This window comes from Phocoena phocoena, chromosome 8, assembly GCF_963924675.1.
Source record: "Phocoena phocoena chromosome 8, mPhoPho1.1, whole genome shotgun sequence".
NCBI lineage: Eukaryota > Metazoa > Chordata > Mammalia > Artiodactyla > Phocoenidae > Phocoena > Phocoena phocoena.
In genome coordinates, this window is record NC_089226.1 from 22,630,819 (window position 1) to 22,652,323 (window position 21,505).

At 38.4% G+C, this 21,505-nt stretch overlaps 1 protein-coding gene across 1 annotated transcript in view; it reads right to left on the reverse strand.

Annotated features, from left to right (window-relative positions):
- Positions 1-4,574: 4,574 nt before the first annotated feature.
- ZC3H12C (zinc finger CCCH-type containing 12C) overlaps positions 4,575-21,505 on the reverse strand; it is a 36,650-nt gene continuing 19,719 nt past the window's right edge. Inside the window, exons 3-6 of the mRNA XM_065882605.1 lie at positions 15,659-15,798; positions 9,275-9,509; positions 6,611-6,717; positions 4,575-5,971 (exon numbers count right to left, since the gene is read on the reverse strand). Of these exons, the coding sequence (XP_065738677.1) occupies positions 4,575-5,971; positions 6,611-6,717; positions 9,275-9,509; positions 15,659-15,798 (1,879 nt within the window). The remainder of the gene's footprint in view (positions 5,972-6,610; positions 6,718-9,274; positions 9,510-15,658; positions 15,799-21,505) is intronic.

The window sequence follows — 21,505 nt, forward strand, 5'->3', positions numbered from 1 at the left end:
CCATTAGGCCCTTAAAAAAACAAAAGGCAGGTAAGGATTCCCATTTATCAGTAGAAATAGAAAGGTCATGAAAAAACTCCAATAATTATTACAACATCTTTTTACACAATGCTTTTTTTGGGTGGTTAAACACAAGAAATATCTCTAATAAATAATGGGTGTGACCAGGCAAAAAACATAAGTGGATTAAGATGCTTTCATATGACTGTCTCACAAATCTTTCCAAGGCCATCAATAACGGATTTTCTTTGAATGCCAACTAAAATATAATTATTATTTCTTACGTTAACATATATCAGGAATTACTGCTTAACATGCCTGTTTTTCTCCCTCTAGGGCAGGAATCAGCAAACTATGGCCCACAGGCCAAATCGGGCCTGCTGCCCCTTTCTGTAAAATAAAAGTTTCATTGGTATACAGCCACACCCGTTCACTTGTATGTTTTCTGTGGCTGCTTTTACACCGTAAGGGCAGAGGTGAGTGGTTTATAGAGACCATACGATTCTCAAAGCCCTGGATTATTTACTATCCCATCCTTTACAGAAAAAGTTTGTCAACCCTTGCCCTAGGGGGTTTCCCAGAGCAATCTAAAATAACGCATATGTTTCTCTACTTTTATGAACACTCTGCTTTCTCTTCTTCAAATGCACGTGTGTAGTTCATGTATTTTATACTTCATTTTATTTGTTGTTGTATACCAAAGAAGCTCAACATCCCAGCTGAGTTCCCATGTTTAACACATTTGGAACATAACTGATCTCTCTGGCCATAACCTGTTTGATTCCAGGTCACTCAGGAATTTTCTAGGAGTTGGAGGATAATAAAATGGATGAGCCACGTCTAACAGAATGGCCAGGAAACTGTACATCTTATTTTATCTTGAATAAGGAAGTTGAATAGCAAAAAGAATAATAAAAACCAAATATCCCTTAGGGTATATGCCATTAAGTCAGGGGAAAAACAGCTCAAGAGTTTTCAAAACACACACAAACATATCCAGGGCCATCTTCCCACCTATTACAAACTAATGACTACAACATAGAGTATATTTGTTTTATAAATATATTACTGTCTATATACATATAGATACGTCCATAAAAGACATGTTAAATAATTATCTGTATAAGCAATACTACTTTAAGTTTTTTGTGTGTTTTAAAATTACACATTCTATTAAAATTATCAAAATAATTCTTTAAAAATACCAGGAATAAAGCCAGTAAAGAGTTGCTTTCCATTCAAGTGGTTCTAAATCTTATCATTGGTCATCCAGATTCCAGACTTGGTTGTCCATAACTCAAAGAAACAGTTCAATTAAGGAAAACTTAGCCATCAAAAGCGTAGCATTCTCCCATTTTTAATACTTCTTAACAAATATGTATGCATGTATGTATATATATATAAAAACACTCTTTTTAGTTATATTACATATTCTCATAAATGAATTTTCATAAAAACACAAAGTTCAAGTTTCTACCAGTACCAAATATTTTATACTGGTGTGCATTTCTTTCAAATGTTTAGGTCAATGACAAACTCTATGAGGATACAGTGATCACAAAAAGGAGATTGAAAACTTAGATGTCACATGCAAGAAAGGAGGAAATACTAAGGGCCAGAATTTGGCCAGTTGGGTACTACTCCCTCTGTACTAAGACACAGAGACAACAAACCGGCTAGTTACTGTGTAAAACAGTCAACTGTCAATTATTCAGGGGCAGAATATTCCAATCTGAATCCTCCTCTTCTATCAGTTGACCACTTCTGGCAGTTCTACTACTTACTAACATACCTCTCTCCGGTTATTTGTTAGCAAGTCTGAAGATACGATTAAGGTGAAAGTTTTGGCTAAAATGAAGTTTTGGGATCAGCTCTGAATTTAATTAATGATGGATCCTTTTACTTATTGCTTTAGATAATTAAGAAATTGCTGCATCTAAAGTCAGCCAAATATCTCATTCTTAAGCTCTGAAAGCAACATTGGTGCTTCAAAAAAAAAGCGCGGGTTGGGTGGGACAAATTTCCTGTTGACATAAGAAAACTATTTCTTAACTCACAGTCAACTACACTGCAGGATTTCAGCGTGACTATTCAGAGCTATTCACGTCAGGCCACGTGGCGGCAAGCCCCACTGTATTTTCATAGCCTAAAATCCGGAAAGCAATGAGAGCTACTTAGCTACAGACATTAGGAGGTCAAATTAAAGGGTGTGTTACACATTTCACCGAAGACCTCATTTAAAGAAATTTCATAAAATTTGGCAGAATCTTCAAATGCAAAAATTAAGAAAATGGAAGCAAAACCTACTTGTACAATTTAAAAATGATTTCATACTAAAAAAAAAAAGCAAGCTTAGAATAAGACTGAGATGAAAGGTACTCCACGTTTGTAACTCTACTTTTGGCACTGGGTTAGCATCTACATTAAACTTGTTACAGAGAGTGACCGACAAAATCAGGAGAACGATTTCACAAGTGAGCAGGTCGCTCAGAGGACGCCTCGGTGGGTCCATGCGGCCGTGCCCGTATCCTCTGTGGGCGCAGCGAGGGGCACCTCACCTAGCAGGCGGCAGCAGCGACTGTGAACCCCACTTTCCTGAATTAGGTTTGCTGAACATGGTTCAGATTATTGGATATGTCAATATGCACAATGCCTTTTAGAAGCATTTACTGTAACCCAAATCCTACTTCATGCGACACACAGTGTCACACGAGTAGTGAAAATGTTGTCCTAGTCAAAGATGCTTGGACGTTATTTTCAGGCAGCATTTTACCTTTATTTTAAGTTAAGTTCACGCTAGATAAGTTTTAGGAGAAAGAAAATGCCAATAAATTCATTTAATATATTTTAATATATAAAACTAAGACAGACACTTTTATTTACCTAAATTGTTTTTATTTTCTACCCTATTCTAGACCTCAATTTTACTTTAAAAATTTGTATTTAAATAAGGGATAAAATGTTGCCCAAAAGTCTAATCATAGTTACACATCTGTGTTTTAACTAGATCTACAAATCAAAATAGTTCTTATAGTTAAAAAGATACAATTTGTATCAACAGTAAAAGGTACTTTCTGGTTTTTCAGGGCTTTACTTCAAACTGTAGCAGGTAGAATAATGATAACCAGGGCATCTAGGCACACTCCAGAAACAGATCGGAATGCGTCTGCTACACTAAGTAAAATTCAAAAACTGGAGGCAGAGGTGAAGTTGTGTCAGTCACACAATTGTCTGCCACTGATTGCATCATCTCTCTTCTAACCAGCGACAGAAACGAATCCACGCTCAGCAAAACCCATGACTTTGAAACCAGAAATATCCCTTACTAATACGAGAACAGACTTTAGTCTGTATCTAAAACTACACTATTTGTGGCAAGAATCTGGCCTTGATAATATAACAGGCCCCCCCAAAAAACTACCTTCAGGAAAATGGAAAATATACAGTATTTTACAAAAATTTTAAGTTACCATTTACAACTCCTGCATCACCATTTCTATAGTGCAGTATCAATAAATGTTGCATATCCTCAACACATAAAACCACCTCAGGCCAGCCTTGATAAATAGCAGGAAAGCTAAAGGGTATATTAAATATAAAAGTTGCATTGAGAATAATTAGATTCGTTAAAAACAGGCAAGTACTGCAAAAGGGTTATTTTATCCAGTATTGTGCCCCAAAACAAAAAGACAAACACATTAAAAAATACAGGTTAATGGAAGTCTAGGAATTCAATTCCATTTCTACTGTCCAGAAGCACATCATAGCTGGATAACAAAGCTCTAAACTGTAACAGTTGATGGCTTTTGCCTTTTTTATAAAAAAAAAAATGGAAACAATTTTTTCCATTGATTGCATCTGCTTTCCTTTAAATCAACCATATTAAATTAACAAATTACTTAACACAGAAAATCCAAACGAAAATAAAACAACGAAAAGTGCCATACTGTAAATCATTCTAATATATACTGTTACCCATTTCAACATAAACTGGTAACTTTCATTTTGTTTCAAATATAAAGTCAGTGCTGTAGTATATATCTTTGTTTCTATAAATAATGATTATAGCACAAAGAAGCCCACTTTCCCCAAATAAAAATAACTTAAAAAGCTGTAAAAGATTCCAATTATGCTTGGCTTGAAAAAATAGTTTGCTAGGTCTAGTCAAATGTTCAACATTCTGAAGGTATTGTAATTGCTTGCAATTGATAGACAAACACCAAGTTAATAAAACATGAAACAAGGATAAAAAGTGCTGCATATAAACCCCTGATGCACCAAAGATTAATATCAAAGATCACAGATACATCTAATAAATCAAACTGGAAAAATTTCCAGCCAAGGATATAGCTTTAAAAAGGAAATATTAAAAAAAAGTTTGAATGTAAAGCAATCCCGTGATACTTCCACTATGTGGGGCGATACATACAGATTCCATGATACAGTATTTCACATAAATGGATACTATATAACCTCCTTGCTGAGAAGGAGATCACATGTGCTATTGTAGCAAACCTCCCTCAGCATTTGAGCTGAACAAAAAACTACTAAACACCACAAAGATGCATCATCTTTCAATAACCCAGCTGTGATTTCTCCACTAAAATGGCTGCAGCCAGCTGCTGGGCGTCTGTCATGTGAGGGTTCCTTTTCATGACAATTCTCACAAGGTCAGGTGGGAAGATGTTGCACAAGTTGATATAAATCTTTTCTCGGTTGTCTTGGTACCTGGGGGGGTCTTGCGGCACTCCGCAGTACGGGATGCGCCAGGTGGGCTCCGGCTGCTCAGGGAGGCTCTGGAAGGTGAACTGCTCGTAACACGGCTGCGTGGAGGTGTCAGGCAAAGAATAAGTCTGCCGGTAGCCGTACACATCGATCCCGTAGCTCTGCCTATCCCAGCTTCCCAGCCCTTCCTGGCGGGTGTAAGGCTTTCTTTGTCTGGAAGGAGAACTGTCATACAGCCGAGAGTCAGAAATGCTGTCTATTCTCGTGGCCACCAAGGACCGCCCCAGGTGTGGTGCCTTCGAGTGCGCTGAACTCGGAGGAGACGGGTAATCGCCAGGATAGCTGGACCGGGCCCCCACGGCGGCGTGCTGCAGGTGCACGGCCAGGTGTGGGAGGGGAGGTTTGTGATGGTACTTTGGTTCTTCGTGACTGTAACTCTGCACTCTGGTTAAGGGGTCGTGGAAATTCTGCAGGAAGGGCTGAGAATTAAGGCGGCTGTGAGGGTGCATGTGTTGACACTTCAGATTCTCCTCTAGCTGTGGGTCAGGAGAACTGACGTAGGAGCGGTCACTGTACCCCACATACGAGTCACTGCTCCCGCAGCTCATGCTCCCTTCACTGCTGCAGTCAGAGGCGACAGAGCTTATCCTATAGTCTGTGTCTAAGGAGAAACGCCTTTCAGGACTTCGTGGGCCTGAGATACTCAGATTTGAATATGCATTCAACATGGAATAATATCCAATGTCGACAGGCGAGTCACATTTTGGATACTGTTCATAAGGCATTGGCGTTCCATGATTTTTGGTTGCCATCAACATTGGAGGATATTGTCCCTGTGGTCTTTGATCCTGAGGTGGGAAATGAACTCCAGATGGAAGGCCATTGCTTAAAGATGTAGTGCTTTGGGGTTTTGCGGTAGAAGTAGCCGGTATACTAACTAAGGAAGGTACAGACCTGGTTTCCAGTTTGTTTTTGGTGGGAAGCTTTTCCTCTAGGTCTTGGTAGACTTGAGTCCTTATGCTTGGATCCGATTGCCTCTTTGGAGCACCTCGCTTAACATCGGAAGTGCTGTCGGCTTTAGTGCTGCAGGGGACACTGTTGCTTTTCACCAGTCCTCCTTCATTTGCAGTTTTGGCTGCTGTGTTTCTAGACATGGCACGCAGTTCATCAGCCACTGACCGCTGAGGCTGACTGCCCCTTTCTGGATGATAATATTTGCACTTGTGTCCATAGGTACACTTCTTTCCTGTGAAGAGTAAAATCAGTTAGGCAAAGGGCCATTCATTCCATCAGACCCTGGACACCCAGTGTGGCACCTGCTCTTTTAACGTGAAGAAGAAACAAGGGCAGAAATGAGAGCTGTGCTCACTGCTACTCCGCTACTTGTTTCTGAGAAATGCCGCCTTTCAGTCTTCCCCCATCAGCACTATCAAGAGCAATAAGAAAGTTGGCTGAATGAGTAACAATCACCTCCAGAGTTTTGGTTAATACCCTGTGTCCTTAATTCCTACCTGCCTCTTCTCTTCCACTATGACTCTGCAATCAGTAGGACATTCTGTTTTGCAGAACATAATGTACTGCCGTGATGTGACAAAACCAAGCTAATCTGATGTGTAGCTACATGAAAGAACTCCAAACTTTTATCTACCTGAAAACTTACTTCATGTAGAGTTAACCAAAACCATGTTTTAATTCAGGGAAATGCATATGCGTTGAACCCAGCTAGGTAAAAATAATAATTTTTTCACATAGACTTTTTCTTAAATTTAATTACATTCAAAAGAACCACATACTATATACCATCCAAAATTTATTTTTAACAGCAAAAGTTTAACAACATATTGTGTTCTAAAGGCATGTATTAAATACTCATAAAGAAAGTTACCATATGGACAAGGCTGCTTTTTGTGTTCAGGAACAATAGGTTTCTTCCTCAGAAAATTATCCAGGCTTGGGCCATGTCTGCCAAGAGGGTCATCTGGGGGCATGAACCTGTCATGGATATAATACAAAATTATACCTAAGTAGGAGGCTGACAATTTAATTCTAAAGACAGAGTGTAAAGATTATTCACCCCAAGGTATTTTTTTGAAATTTTAATCCAAGTATTTTGATTCAACATTTATAGGATAGGGACTTCCCTTGTGGCGCAGTGGATAAGAATCCGCCTGCCAATGCAGGGCACACAGGTTTGAGCCCTGGTCCGGGAAGATCCCACATGCCGCGGAGCAACTAAGCCCATGCGCCACAACTACTGAGCCTGTGCTCTAGAGCCTGTGAGCCAAAACTCCTGAGCCTGTGTGCCACAACTGCTGAAGCCTGCACGCCTAAAGCCCATGCTCTGTAACAAGAGAAGCCGCCGCAGTGAGAAGCCTGCGCACCATAATGAAGAGTAGCCCCCGCTCGCCGCAACTAGAGAAAGCCTGCGCGCAGAGAAGCCTGCGCACTGCAACGAAGAGTAGCCCCAGCTCGCCGCAACTAGAGAAAGCCTGCGTGCAGCAATGAAGACCCAACGCAGCCAAAAATAAATGAATAAATTTAAAAAGATAATAAAACATTTATAGGATAAAAAAACAGTACAGGAAGTTTTCTTTTCTTAATGAAAACAAAATTAAAATGTTTCAAGCTGAACCTGTATTTGTTTTAATTCAAGTAAGTTTTAAGCCTACCATGTTCTAATTAATTCTTCCTTTTCTTAGTCTTGGGATTTTGTAAGGACTTTAGAAAATGACTACAATGACATTTTAGGAGAAGTTTTATGAACATTAATCTTGTGAAGCAATATGAGTCAGGTGGGCACCAGGCGGAGCAGCTGAGGGACAGAAGGGAGAGGTGGGAGAGAGGAACGGGAAGACTGAAACTACCCAAACACCTAGTACATGTTGGACACCCTGCACACGTCACTACATCTCATCCTCACAATATTCCCTTGAAGTGTTAGTTCCACGTTACAGATGAATACACTTTTCTAATCTAGGCTTAGATGAATTGAGTATTTTTATCTCTGTTCACATGGCCTAGTCAAGATCCAATTTGTCTAATTCCACATTCATTCTCTTCCCCCTATAATAAGGTACTTCTCAGCTGAGACAGAAAAAAATCTTAAGAAAATAAACTTATTATTTTGGATTGATTGTCCAATGGAAGCAAGAATTCATGGCATGAATACTGTAACAAGGTTATGATTGCAGTTTGACTACTAGTTATGTCACTGTTTGAACATGAAATAAACCAAGTGTTTACCCATAAAATGTGAATAATGTTTGAACTCTTAAGGGAGTGTCAACATGCCTGAGTAATAACACTTAGCAACTATGATGTTTAAGATTATTATAAAAACAATATGGCAACACGAAAAGTTTAAAAATAGAAGACAAAATCACTCAATCCTACAATCTTAACACAATTATTTTCCAGTTACGTGTTGCATTTTAGTCATTTTCCTGTATGTACATATCACTTTACAAACACAGATGTAATTTTATGCTTTGTCTTTTTAACATAAATATTTTTCCATGTTTCTTAACAGCTTTCATAATCATAATTCTGAATAGCTGAATAATATTCCACTAGGACATGTATTGCAATTTAATTGTTTTCTCTATAGTACCTTTAGTTGCCTTTTTGAAGTCTTGCAATTATAAATATACAGAAATGAACATATTTGGGCTTCCTTTTTTCCTCATAATATACTCTAAGAAATGAGATTATTGGTTTGAGAGGGTATTTTTTTTTTTTTTTTCTGGTACGCGGGCCTCTCACTGTTGTGACCTCTCCCGTTGCGGAGAACAGGCTCCGGATGCGCAGGCTCAGTGGCCATGGCTCACAGGCCCAGCCGCTCCGCGGCATGTGGGATCTTCCTGGACCGGGGCAGAACCCGTGTCCCCTGCATCGGCATAAGGCATATGTAAAAAAGTTTTTAAATTTTATGAATTAAATGGGTGAAAAAATATACTCTTTGTAGATTTAGTTTGCATTTTTGATGATCAACAGGTGAGCCTTTCCCACATATTTGTAAATACAGCTGACCCTTGGAAAACATGGGTTTGAACTGTGTGGGTGCACTGATCCTTGGGTACTTATTTCTCAGGAGACAATCTTGTTCATGTCATCTGTCCATTCATCAACTTAATCGTGACTAGTCTTATATTGCTTTAAATTTTTAAAAATCATATATTTCAAAAATCGTATATTGAAGTAAGTTCTCAATGCTCTAAGTCAATTTCAAAAGGCAGGGTTCTACCGGTCAGTATGTTCTACATCTGCATCCTCTGAAGATGGCCAGTCTCCCTGTGTCAGTTACTCCCAGTCACTCAGCCGCAGAAGACCTGCTCTGCTAGTCACTTATGGGGAAGGGCAGCCTGCGACTCACACAGGGCCTCCCGAGGCAGGACTCTGCCGTTTTCTTACTCTCACTGAGGATTAGTTGTTGGAAGAAACTGTCTTAGGTCTGGTCAGTGGCAAAGAGAGAGGGCTTCTGTAGTAGCTGCCCAGGGATAGTTATATTTTCAGGGAAGCAGTGTTACTGTAAGTAAGTGGTTTTACTTACTTGTCATTGACAAATGAATACATTAATAGTCGCTCATCTATGAACTTTTTCCATTCTGGTTTCTCATTTGCCAAATCCCTGTAGTTATCATTGGATACAATTATACCATCCGACTCAAACGCCAGCTTCACGATGAACCTGTCATCATAGCACACCACTCGCCTCCCCTGCACTCTCCGGGATGGTGTGAACACCAGGATTTTCTCCTTCTCTAATTTGCGTAGAACTTCTTGATCTGCAGGAATAATCAGGGTAGAATTTCAGTAATAAGTACATACAAAACACATCTCGCAATCTCCATACAAAGTGAGTGTTTATAACATGAACTGGATACCTGTAACCACTTAATTAGGGATTATGATTTACAGTTTGTAGATGTAGCAAATTTGTAACTCCCAGTAATAGTTTTTCTTCAGGATTTAAAAGGTTTAAAAAATAGCCAAAAAAAGTGAACCTGAAAAACATGAAAAGTTTAAAACTTTAAAAGCATAAAACCTGAACATGACTGAGCAAATTCTGATTTTCATTACATAAAGCTTTTGCTTGATAGCTGGAGCCCGAAGCTCTACACTGTGAATCAACTTCTCACACATCCCTAGCACTACGCCATCCTAATGAAGCAGGTGTGTTGGGTTCAGGTGTGAGCAACAGATTCTTTCCCCCAAATTTGTTTATTTTGTAGTGCTCTTTTTCTAACTAGTGGATGTGATGGTGGGAGAGTCTGAAAAGTAGAAGAGGTGGAGGTAGCAAATGGAAGAGTCTTAAGATGCAGAAGGTTCAAAAAGGAAGCAGGCAGTGAGGTCAGAACTGTTGTTCTGGACATGGCTATTCTGCATTCTGTGTCCTTTCCTGTGAAGCAGGTGCTAACAAAGGCCAGCAGTCTTGTGGGGCTGGACTGAGTGAATAAGAAATTAGAAGTGATTATATGGGGAAAACAGACATTGATTAAATATGGACAGGTAGGGGAATGCCCATTTTCTCTTTGGTGGGCACACTCTTTCAGTACTTTCTAATTCTACCGACTTGTTAGTGGTTTTAAAAAAAAAAAGGTGCCAGAATTCATATTTTGATTAATGATAAAATTCTCTCCTCACCATGCCTTCCTTCCTACTTTTGCTTTTCCACTCCCTGACTTCCCACCCCTGTAAATTCTGGCACAGAGTGCTGGGTATAAGCTGACAGATGTCATGAATTTTTTAAAACAAAGGCTCACTTCTCCTCAATGCTTATTAACTGGAGTTACTAATTTTAAAAAAATCTCTCTTTTCAGCAGATGATCACTACATGCCTACTCTATGGTATGTGCTGTCTAAGTGTCAATGGCCCTCAAGATGAAGAACACTTTCTCCTCAAGGAGGCCTCAAGTTATTGGGCCGGACGAGCCTGTAAACTGGGAGAGCAGGGGCTGCGATCACCACAAGAGAAGTATGAGCAGGGTGCAGGGGGAGGGGGAAGGAAGAGTGACATGGGTCAGCTTGGCATACACATTTCATGATGTTCCAGACAAATGAGTTCATTAAGACCAGAACTTTGGTTTAGAAAAGCAGCAGAGTAGAAGTGGAAGAAATATGAATGTCAAAGTCAGCAACTTGTGGATAAATCTCAGGTTCTGCCACTTTCTCTGTCTGGCAATCGTGGTCTTATTGAACCTGCTCTGTCATGTCCTCAAATGCAGATTGTAGGCCATGAGGAGTCGATGAGTTATCACATGTAAAAGCACCTAGTAGAGTGTCGGGCAAGCTCTCAACAAACACTGTGTCCTTCAACTTGATTTTGCCTAATAGATGCATGTAATTATTGATCTCTTTTGAAAATCACAGAAAACCAATACAAAATCAAAAGCCCAGTCTCAGCCACAGGATTTGCCATATTATAGTTATTTTGTGGGCCCCCTAACAAACACTTTGAGGGCAGGTGGCTCATTTATCTGTGTGCCCATCAGCACTCAGCACAAGGACATATTAGCACATCAGTAGATCCTCAATAAATGTCTGTGAAAGGAATATGTAAACTACTTAAAGATGTGTATTTTGAGGGCTTCCAGTTTATTCACTGTCCATGTTCATGCATAATCCGTGGCCCTTTATTTGTGTTTACTTGTATAGGATATGCCTGGATCTTGGAAGCGACTGGAGGAGTGAGGTGGTGGCCTAATAGTCATCACCATCTTGCTTAATTTGCATTTCTTTACCAGCTAAGGAGGTTAAAAGGACACTAATTAGGAAGAAAATTAGTGATAATTAATTGGGATAAATAGTCCTAACCTAAATAAATATGAAGTCAGTCTAGCTGGTAAGTTAACTGAATCTCTAGTTCCTAGCACAGGACCTGATACATAGCCTCGTGCTTGCTTGTTAAATATTTATTCAATCAATGGAAGCCTGGCTAACGCGCTAGTTTGAATCTATACTGAGAACTTTAAAATATTTCTTATCAAGTTTCTTTTTTGGTATGGTGAAAACAGACTGGACTATTCAATTTACCAGGCATTATCTGGTTGAGGGCTTTAGTCAAAAGAATTATTACCTGGGGGAGAAAACACCTAACAACCTCTGATTACAGTGGTACACATTTTACAAAGTAAACTGCATACTGATGAGTTCCAGAGACCTGGCATGCTGGTATTTTAAAAATTAAACTCAGCCACATCTCACACTGAGTATTACCATTTTCCCTTCTTGATCTCATATTCCTTTCACACTCAAGAAGCTTTCATTTACGTATTTAAACATTGTTTTTTCTTTTTCAGTTTATCTTTTCCCTGATTATTAACGTATTGTAGTTTCCTGTAAAAATTTGGGAAAGTAAGAAAAAGTAAGAAGTAGGGAGAAAATAAGAGTTCATAAGGACATGACCCAGAGGCAATTACTGTTAATATTTTGGCATATTCCTTCTAATCATTTTCTGTGTTTTTTTTTTCCTTCTATACACATGTGTATAAATGTATGTATGTATGTATATGTGCACACACACACACAATAACAAAGGCTGCCTTTTACGTAAGAGAGCACCTCCTGAGATCATTAAAGATTCTGCCTAAATATTCTAATACTACATATTCTATCATATAGATATATACTTATTTATTGAGCCATTCTTCTAATGAATGTATGTTTTTTTTCCATTTTTTTTCTAACTCATATTGTACTGTATGTATTTGTGGTCTAAAATCTTTGCCTGTACCTCGGTTTGTTTTCTGTGGAATTATTCCTAGAAGGGGAACTAGTAGATCCAAGTATTTACACTTTAAGATCAAACTTTTCTCGAAAGGTTGTAATGATCTACGTTTCCACATCAGTATAGGAGCAACTCCCTCCGGGCACTGAGTATTATCAGTTTTTTAATCTCTGCTAATTTGATGGGTAAAAAAATAACAGTTTTTAAAATATTCATTTCTTTTTTTTTTCATTTTTTTTTTCATTTCTTTAATTACTAATGAGGTTGAACACTTTTTCGTCCTATCTGGCACTTGCATTCTTCCGTGAACTGTCTATTCCTACTATGTTATCAATTATATACTGCTTTATCAGTGTGTAGGAGCTCTTTATATGTTCAGAACATGGATTCTTTGTTTATTTGTTGTACTTTTTCTTAAGCAAATAAAAAAATTTTCTCATTGTTAAGAGAATGTCCCAAAATACAGAAGTTTGATCCAATTAAATCTATCTTTCCTTTCATAATTTCTTCTAAAAATTTTAATTTTAGAAAGGTCTTCCCCAGCCACTCAAAGACTATTTATAACCTCTAATGGAGATTTTTGACAATTAATTCTTCAACCATCTGCATTATATGGTGTAAGATAAGGATCTAAATATGTATATTTTTTCCAAAGAGTTATCCAATGTCTTGGTACGGCCAACTGAATTATGCCCACCCCTCCCACGCTACAGTTTATATAGGCTAGGGTCTGATTCCATGGCTCTGAGTTCCACCATAACTTGTCTATGGATTCTTATTCTAATTTAATAAAATTTAATAATTATAGATAAAAATAAAATAATCTTCCTTTGGGGTACATGGTGGGTGGTCACTCCATTTGTTTTTATTTTTATTTTTATTGGAGTATAGTTGCTTTACAAGGTTGTGTTAGTTTCTACTGTACAGCAAAGTGAATCAGCTATACATATACATATATCCCCTCTTTTTTTGATTTCCTCCCCATTTAGGTCACCACAGAGCACTGAGTAGAGTTCCCTGTGATACAGTAGGTTCTCATTAGTTATCTATTTTATACATAGTATCATAGTGTATATATGTCAATCCCAATCTCCTAATTCATCCCACCCTCCCCCACTTCCCCCTTGGTATCCATATGTTTGTTCTCTATGTCTGTGTCTCTATTTCTGCTTTGTAAATAAGATCGTCTATACCATTGGTCTCAGATTCCACATATATGCGTTAATATATATTTGCTTTTCTCTTTCTGACTTACTTCACTCTGTATAACAGTCTCTAGGTCCATCCCCGCCTCTACAAATGATCCAAATTCGTTCCTTTTTGTGGCTGAGTAATATTCCATTATATATATGTACTACATCTTTATCCATTCCTCTGTTGATGAACATTTAGGTTGCTTCTATGTCCTGGCTATTGCAATGAACACTGTGGTACATGTCTCTCTTTGAATTATGGTCTTCTCAGGGTATATGCCCAGTAGTGGGATCGCTGGGTCATATGGTAGCTCTATTTTTAGTTTTCTAAGGAACCTCCATACTGTTCTCCATAGCGGCTGCATCAATTTACACTTCCACCAACACTGCAAGAGGGTTCCCTTTTCTCCACACCCTCTCCAGCATTTACTGTTTGTAGATTTTGTGATGATGGCAATTCTGACCGGTGTGAGGTGATATCTCATTGTAGTTTTGATTTGCATTTCTCTAATAATTAGTAATGTTGAGCATCTTTTCATGTGTTTGCTGCCCATCTGTATGTCTTCTTTGGAGAAATGTCTATTTAGGTCTTCTGTCCATTTTTTGATTGGGTTGTTTGCTTTTTTGATATTGAGCTGCATCAGCTGTTTGTATATTTCAGAGATTAATGCTTTGTCAGTTGCTTTGTTTGAAAATATTTTCTCCCATTCTGAGGGTTGTCTTTTTGTCTTGTTTATGGTTTCCTTTGCTGTGCAAAAGCATTTAAGTTTAATTAGGTCCCATTTGTTTATTTTTGTTTTTACTCTCATTACTGTTGGAGGTGGGTCAAAGAAGATCTTGCTGCGATTTATGTCAAAGAGTGTTCTGCCTATGTTTTCCTCTAAGAGGTTTATAGTGTCTGGCCTTACATTTAGGTCTTTAACCCATTTTGAGTTTATTTTTGTGTATGGTGTTAGGGAGTGTTCTAATTTCATTCTTTTACATGTAGCTGTCCAGTTTTCTCAGGACCACTTATTGAAAAGGCTGTCTTTGCTCCATTGTATATTCTCTCTTCTTTTGTCATAGATGAGGTAACCATAGGTGCATGGGTTTATCTCTGGGCTTTCTATCCTATTCCACTGATCTATATTTCTGTTCTTGTTCCAGTACCATATTGTCTTGATTACTGTAGCTTTGTAGTATAGTCTGAAGTCAGGGAGCCTGATTCCTCCAGCTCTGTTTTTTTTTTTCTCAAGATTGCTTTTGTTATTCTGGGTCTTTTGTGTTTCCATACAAATTGTAAAATGTTTTCTTCTAGTTCTATGAAAAATGCCGTTGGCAATTTGATAGGGATTGCATTGATTTGACAAGTGCTGTTGTTTTCTTCACACAGGTTCCTCAGTTTTGTTAATGTTGGGGAAGAGAGGGGCAGGAAGGGTTGGGTGCCAGTTGAGAATCACTGACTTGAGCAAAATGTTGGGCAGCAATAATTAACAGTTACATGGGACACCTCTGCCCGAAATTCATACATTTAAAAATTACAAGATAATGCAAAATACTGATACTTTATTGGGATCGAGTCATTTCCTCTACTTGACACCAGACAGCATGCTCCCAGGATCTCACAGGTCTTTATTGATCTGCAGTCACTAGAATTTGATTACCACCTAATTTCATACAGCAGATGAGAAAACTGGGGTCCAAAGAGGGTCAATGTGCTGCTCAAAGTGCCATGGACAGTACCTAGCACAGTTGGAATTTGAATCTAGGCCTCTTGACTCCTAGCATGTCTCTAAAAGTCAGAATTTTTACAAAATTTGAAGTAAAATGTTTCCAAATGAAAAAAAAAGAACTGGCTTATGTAGCAAGAATTACTGTTTAGTTAACATAACCCAATAGTTTTTAAACTCGAAAATAACTTTAATGTCCCACCCAAGTGAATGTGGCAGTCACACAAACTTAGTAAACAGAAGCAGACACACAGATTATTCAGCAAGACACTGGCTCAGGTACACACGGAAGCTTGCGGGCTCACCTGTGATGAGTGCATCAGGTCGGGATTGCTCTTTCCTCCAAGCAGGAACAAAGACGGTAACATCCTTGTGGCCTCTTTCCAAAAACCAATCCACTGCTAATTTTATTCCTCGGCAGGAAAAGACTTCTTTGTTTCCATGGCTAAAAGATTATTTTAGAACACTTAAAACACAACAAAACCTAAATTTGACTCCATTAATTCAAATTTGTAAACAGATGTGATAACATAATTAAAATATTAATAAGAAATTCAAATTTAAGATAGAGTTTTAGGGCTCAGAGAAACATTAAGATAACCGAGGAGTGAAAAATCTGTGAAGAACAAAAAGAAAACTGGGATGATTACTGTGTGAAGAATAAAGAAAACTGAGCTTTCAAATGTGAGGTTGTAAAGGTTAACTAGTTAGAAAGATACAAGCTCGTTTTGATAGGAGAGGGAAAAACGGGCCTCAGCCACAATGAGAGTAATTTCAGTCAAATGTAAAAAAGAAGTCACATAGAAAAAAAATCTGTAAAAACAGTGGAATGGAATACTTAAGAGTTTCTAAAAACTCCTCCTTTTCAAGAGTTCCTATGTGTATATTTCAATCCAGTGATTAAGCAATGCACAAAATTTATCAGGTGACCAATGTAAAACAACATACACACATGCACTAAAGTGAAAAACTCAATGCTTAATCTCATACAAGAAACACTTTCCGTCCTTCAGTGAAAAGACACCTGGTTTCTGTTTAACAATATTGTGTTGCACAAGGATTAATGATGACAAAAGGGCATTCAAAATTGGATTAGCAGTTTTAGTGCCTAAAAGAAAATGCCCAACTGAAAGTGTAGTCATTCAATAAATATTTATCTAGCACCAGGCTCTGCTTGTGTACTTTAACCTAATAATCCAAAGTAACACTATTCTAATGTTTTAAAAGAAACAGTCTCCTGCTTTGAATGCAATAAGTACATTTTTTTACAGTTTGAGCACTGAAGCCTCCATTCTTATCTATAATGGAGACAGATATTCTTTGTTCTTGGGCTAAGGTGCACTGAATGGAATAAGGTAAGTAAATGCTCTGTTATCTTTTAGCACAAATCAAACATTAGGTATATTAATATACTGTTCTAGTGGTCCCCTGGAAGCACTAAAACTATCTAAATATGACTACTCATGTTTGAAGGACAAAACAGAAATGGACCAACTTGCTTTATAGGTATTGAAGGCTATAAATGCAAACCTCAGAAACTGTTTATGTTCCATAGACCTGTCCTAATGGTTTGGGGCAACATTAGAGATGAAATCAGATGCACTGAAAGTCTCAGAGAAAGGGATAAGGGAAGGGGGAGTTTGAGGCACATTTTCTTGGAAAGAAGGGATATCTGATGGCCTCAACAATGCCCCAGCAAATGACACAGAGTGATGCTAGGTTTCATGGAAAATACTGAAATTTAAGCAGTCTTTTGAAGAAATATAAAAAATGATGGCTGGGGCTTCCCTGGTGGCGCAGTGGTTAAGAATCCGCCTGCCAATGTAGGCGACATGGGTTCGAGCCCTGGTTCGGGAAGATCCCACATGCTGCGGAGCAACTAAGCCCATGCGCCACAACTACTGAGCCTATGCTCTAGAGCCTGCGAACCACATCTACTGAGCCTGCGTGCCACAACTACTGAAGCCCGAGAGCCCTAGAGCCCGTGCTCCACAAGAGAAGCCACCCAATGAGAGACCTGCACACCACAGTGAAGAGTAGCCCCCACTCTCCGTGACTACAGAAAGCCCGCGCGCAGCAACAAAGACCCATCACAGCCAAAAATAAATAAATAAAATAAATAAATTTATAAAAAATTTAAAAATGATGGCATTCTCTCGTGAGAATATATATACTAATTATTCCTAAATACAAAACTCAACTTGCTAAGACCCAAGTATATTTTTATTTTGCATTAATGCTTTGAGATCTAAATGTATTATGCTTTGCTAGTCATTATGACATTGGTTTACTGAGACTTAAGAATTTAACTGCTTCTGGCTCTAAAGAGAGGACTGCATAAGCATTTTCTTCCAGATGACTTCACTTGGTAAAGACAACCATCACATTTTACTGTAGAAAGAGAAGATTCCATCTTTCTAACTAAATAACTTTCATAAACTGTGCGTAAACAGCAAACCACTTACAAACATAGGACTAAGATTCTACAGATGCTAACCCAGGTATTATACCATGTGCGACACTGACAACAGGTCGTTCCGATTATCTGTTCTTCCCCTCTGCCCACAGCCCCACACCCCCTTCCCACAAAACCTCCTAGGGAGAACGCAAGCAAGAGGATGAGAGGCACCACACTGTGAATGGCAAATAGAACCATATCAACTGTTGATGGACCCACATCAATCTCTGATTTTGTTATTTGAGAAAAAATACCTCCCCAACATTTGTTTAAAAAACTGTAGTGAAGTTTTCTGTTATTTGCAGCTAAACACATCCTTAACTGCTGCCTTACTCATACCATAAACCAACAGAAAATTCTATGAATATCAGAAAAAAATATATTTTAAGGCAGAAACATTACCAGGGGTAAAAAGTTATTACATAATAGTAAAAAGGGAACAATTCACAAGGAAGCTATAATAATTGCGAACTCAGTGTAAGACAAAAGATCACGGGATGACAAGAAGAAATAAACAAATCCACAATCATACTAATTGACAGGTGAAGCAGAAAACATTTAGTAAGAATACAGACAAGTGAATAATCGATTACAGGTGACCTAATGAACATATACAAAACCCTGTACAAAATTAAAGAGAAAACCTTTTCAAGAACACATGGAACAAGAACACATTGGCTGTGCACTAAGCCACAGAACAGATTTCAACAGACATCAAGAATCTATCATACAATGTTCTTTGACAATACGTTATTAAAGATTAGTGTTGCTATACACCAGTAAACCAATTTAAAATTTTAATTTTAGGGCTTCCCCGGTGGCGCGGTGGTTGAGAGTCCGCCTGCCAATGCAGGGGACACGGGTTCGTGGCCCGGTCCGGGAAGATCCCACATGTCGCGGAGCGGCTGGGCCCCTGAGCCATGGCTGCTGAGCCTGCGCGTCCGGAGCCTGTGCTCCGCAACGGGAGAGGCCACAACAGTGAGAGGCCCACATACTGCAAAAAAAGAAAATTTTAATTTGAAAAATGATGCCATTTTTAATAGTTACAAAAACGAAACAGATCTAAAGAAGAAAAGATATCCCAAGAGCTTTATAGAGAAAATGAAAATTGAAAACCTGTTTTAAAGAGGGTAAGAGAAAACCTAAATGAAAGGAACAATATACCAGTTTCATGGATGGTAAGACTCAATGTATGAAGATGGCAATTCTCAAATTAATCTATAAGTGCACTGAAATCCCAATAAAAATCCTGAAAGCGTTTTTTTTGTGGAACTTGAGAAGCTGATCCTAAAATTAGTATGGAAAAATAAAAGGCCAAGGATAGTTAAGCAATTCTGAAGAACAAAAGAGGAGGAACTTCCCCATTAGCTATCAATACTTGTGCATAAAACTACAGAAATCCAATTGGTGTTTTACTGGCAAAAATAAAAAAAACAGAAAAAGTATAACAGACAAGTGAGCCTAAGATCTCTCTCTCTCACACATACACATGTGTGTATAAATCATAAAAGTGTCATTACAGATAAAGAAAAGATGGATCATTTAACAAATGGTACTAGGGCAATTAATTATTTATGTGGAAAAAATAAAATTGTATTTTTACCTCATACCATACATAAAAATAAATTGTATATAGATCAAAGATTTAAAAATGAAAATACTGTAAAACTTTTTAGAAGAAATTAAAGGAGACATTCATGTCAAGATAGGGAGATTCTTCTAAAAGAAGACACAATCACATACTATCAAGGAAGAGAATGATACATTTGAGCACATAAAACTTCTTTATGAAAAAGACTCCATAAAAATGCCATAGCCTGGAAGAAGGTATTTTCAATACATAGGACTGATAGACTAGTACTCGTGATATAGAAAGTACTCCTATACATTGAGAAGGGTCACCTTTTTTTTTTTTAAGGCAATAGATATGAACAGTGAATCCTCAAGAGAGGAAACCCAAATGACCAACAAACATGAAAAGATGCTCAACAGTGAAGAAATGCAAATTAAGCTAAAGTGAGACACCACTTCACACCCATCATACTGGAAAAAATAAAAGTCTGCAAACACCAGATGTTGCCAAGGATGTGTGAAAGTAGGAACTCATACATTACAGGTGGGAGTATAAATGGTATGACTATTTAGGAGAGCAATTTGGCAATACTTTATAAAGGTGAAGGCGTGTTTTCTCTCAAACATAGTAATTCCACATCCAGGTAGAGTAAAACCCCATAGTAACTTGAAATCAGATTTAAAGCAATCAGCAGTTGGCCCAGCCTCAGATCTCACATGGGGGCAGGCTAATGTCTTCTCTATGGGTGGGACAGAAAGAAGCAGGCAAGTGGGGATGTGTAGGGTTGGTCCCTGCATGTCCAATACTTCCCTAGCCAATCCTCTCCTGATCAGGCCAAACAAATGAATGCCAGCTAGGAAATCCCTGGAATGGCTGCTGCTGGCATGGAAGTCCCTGCTAGCTGCCAAGGCCCAGAATCATCCCTAGTAACAGTGAAAGCCTGAGCAGACAACTACCAGGTAGCTCCAAACTGCAGGTGGGACTTACAGAGTGGGAGAGGCTGGGGGAGACTGAACTTGACCTAACCTTATGAGGCGTGTTGAAGGATGTGACTAATCATATGTGCTGGTTACTATATAAGGGGCAAGGGTAGGAGGCTCTGATAAAGAATTATAAAAAGAGTAAGCCTGATTAAAAAAAATATGAAAAACAGGATGTCAGAGTGAGCACAATGTAGCTACTGGTGCAAATTAACTGTCTGTTGAGTGTTTACTAAAAGAGTAGGATGATGTTTACAAACTGTAGCTCTAATTCCACAAATAGAGAAGAAAATTCATTATAGTTCTGTAGCCATCTTACAGGCTGTATCTGCGTGCATTTAGGGTTTTTTTCCTCAGTAGTAAAAACAGCTAGTTCTATATTTATGAATTGGCATGTTCCTGTGGGCCTCAATTTCTTTCGTATTTCAACAATTTGGCAATAAGGATGGTATACCTCAAGTGAGTCCTGCTGGTGAATTTGTTAGAGGGTTTGTAGCCACCATTGATTAGGTTGGAGACCCTGGATGTTTGCTAAAAAGTGTTCCTTTGACTACTTTGGCTCAGTGGGTTTGGTTTCCCAGGGAAAATGCCAAACTCTCACTGCTAATTCTGAGTTCCTGCTGAGCAAAATGGGTAATAGAGGCTTGAAGGTTGTGTGTGATTCAACACTGGCTTTAATGTAGAAAATATAAGAAGCCTGCCAGAAGGTCTCTTTCTTAAAGGGCTTACTTTACTGTCATGTTTTGAATAGGCATGTTTATAAAAATCCTGCTTTGCAATGGCCAGAGGAAGGCTCATTTAAAGTAGACAAATTGGTATATTTACATAGATTTTTAGAAAAACCCTACTTAAAATAAAAGGATTATTGGTATCTCTGGATCTCAGGAAATAAATGAAAGAATGAACTGGACAGCCAGTAAGAATGAATTAAAAAAACTGAAGGAAGAGATTAAGAAACTGAAAGCACCTTTTTGTTTCTCCAGGTTCTCAACACTTCTCTGCTACTGCTCCTTCTACCCCCTTTCACCTTCTCTGCCTTATCTGGGACCTAGAAAGAGGAGATGATGCCTTCTTGGACAAATGGTTCCCAGGGACTTCAGGATCCCGGGATAACTTCCCTTTGGAAGAGGGAGAATTGCCA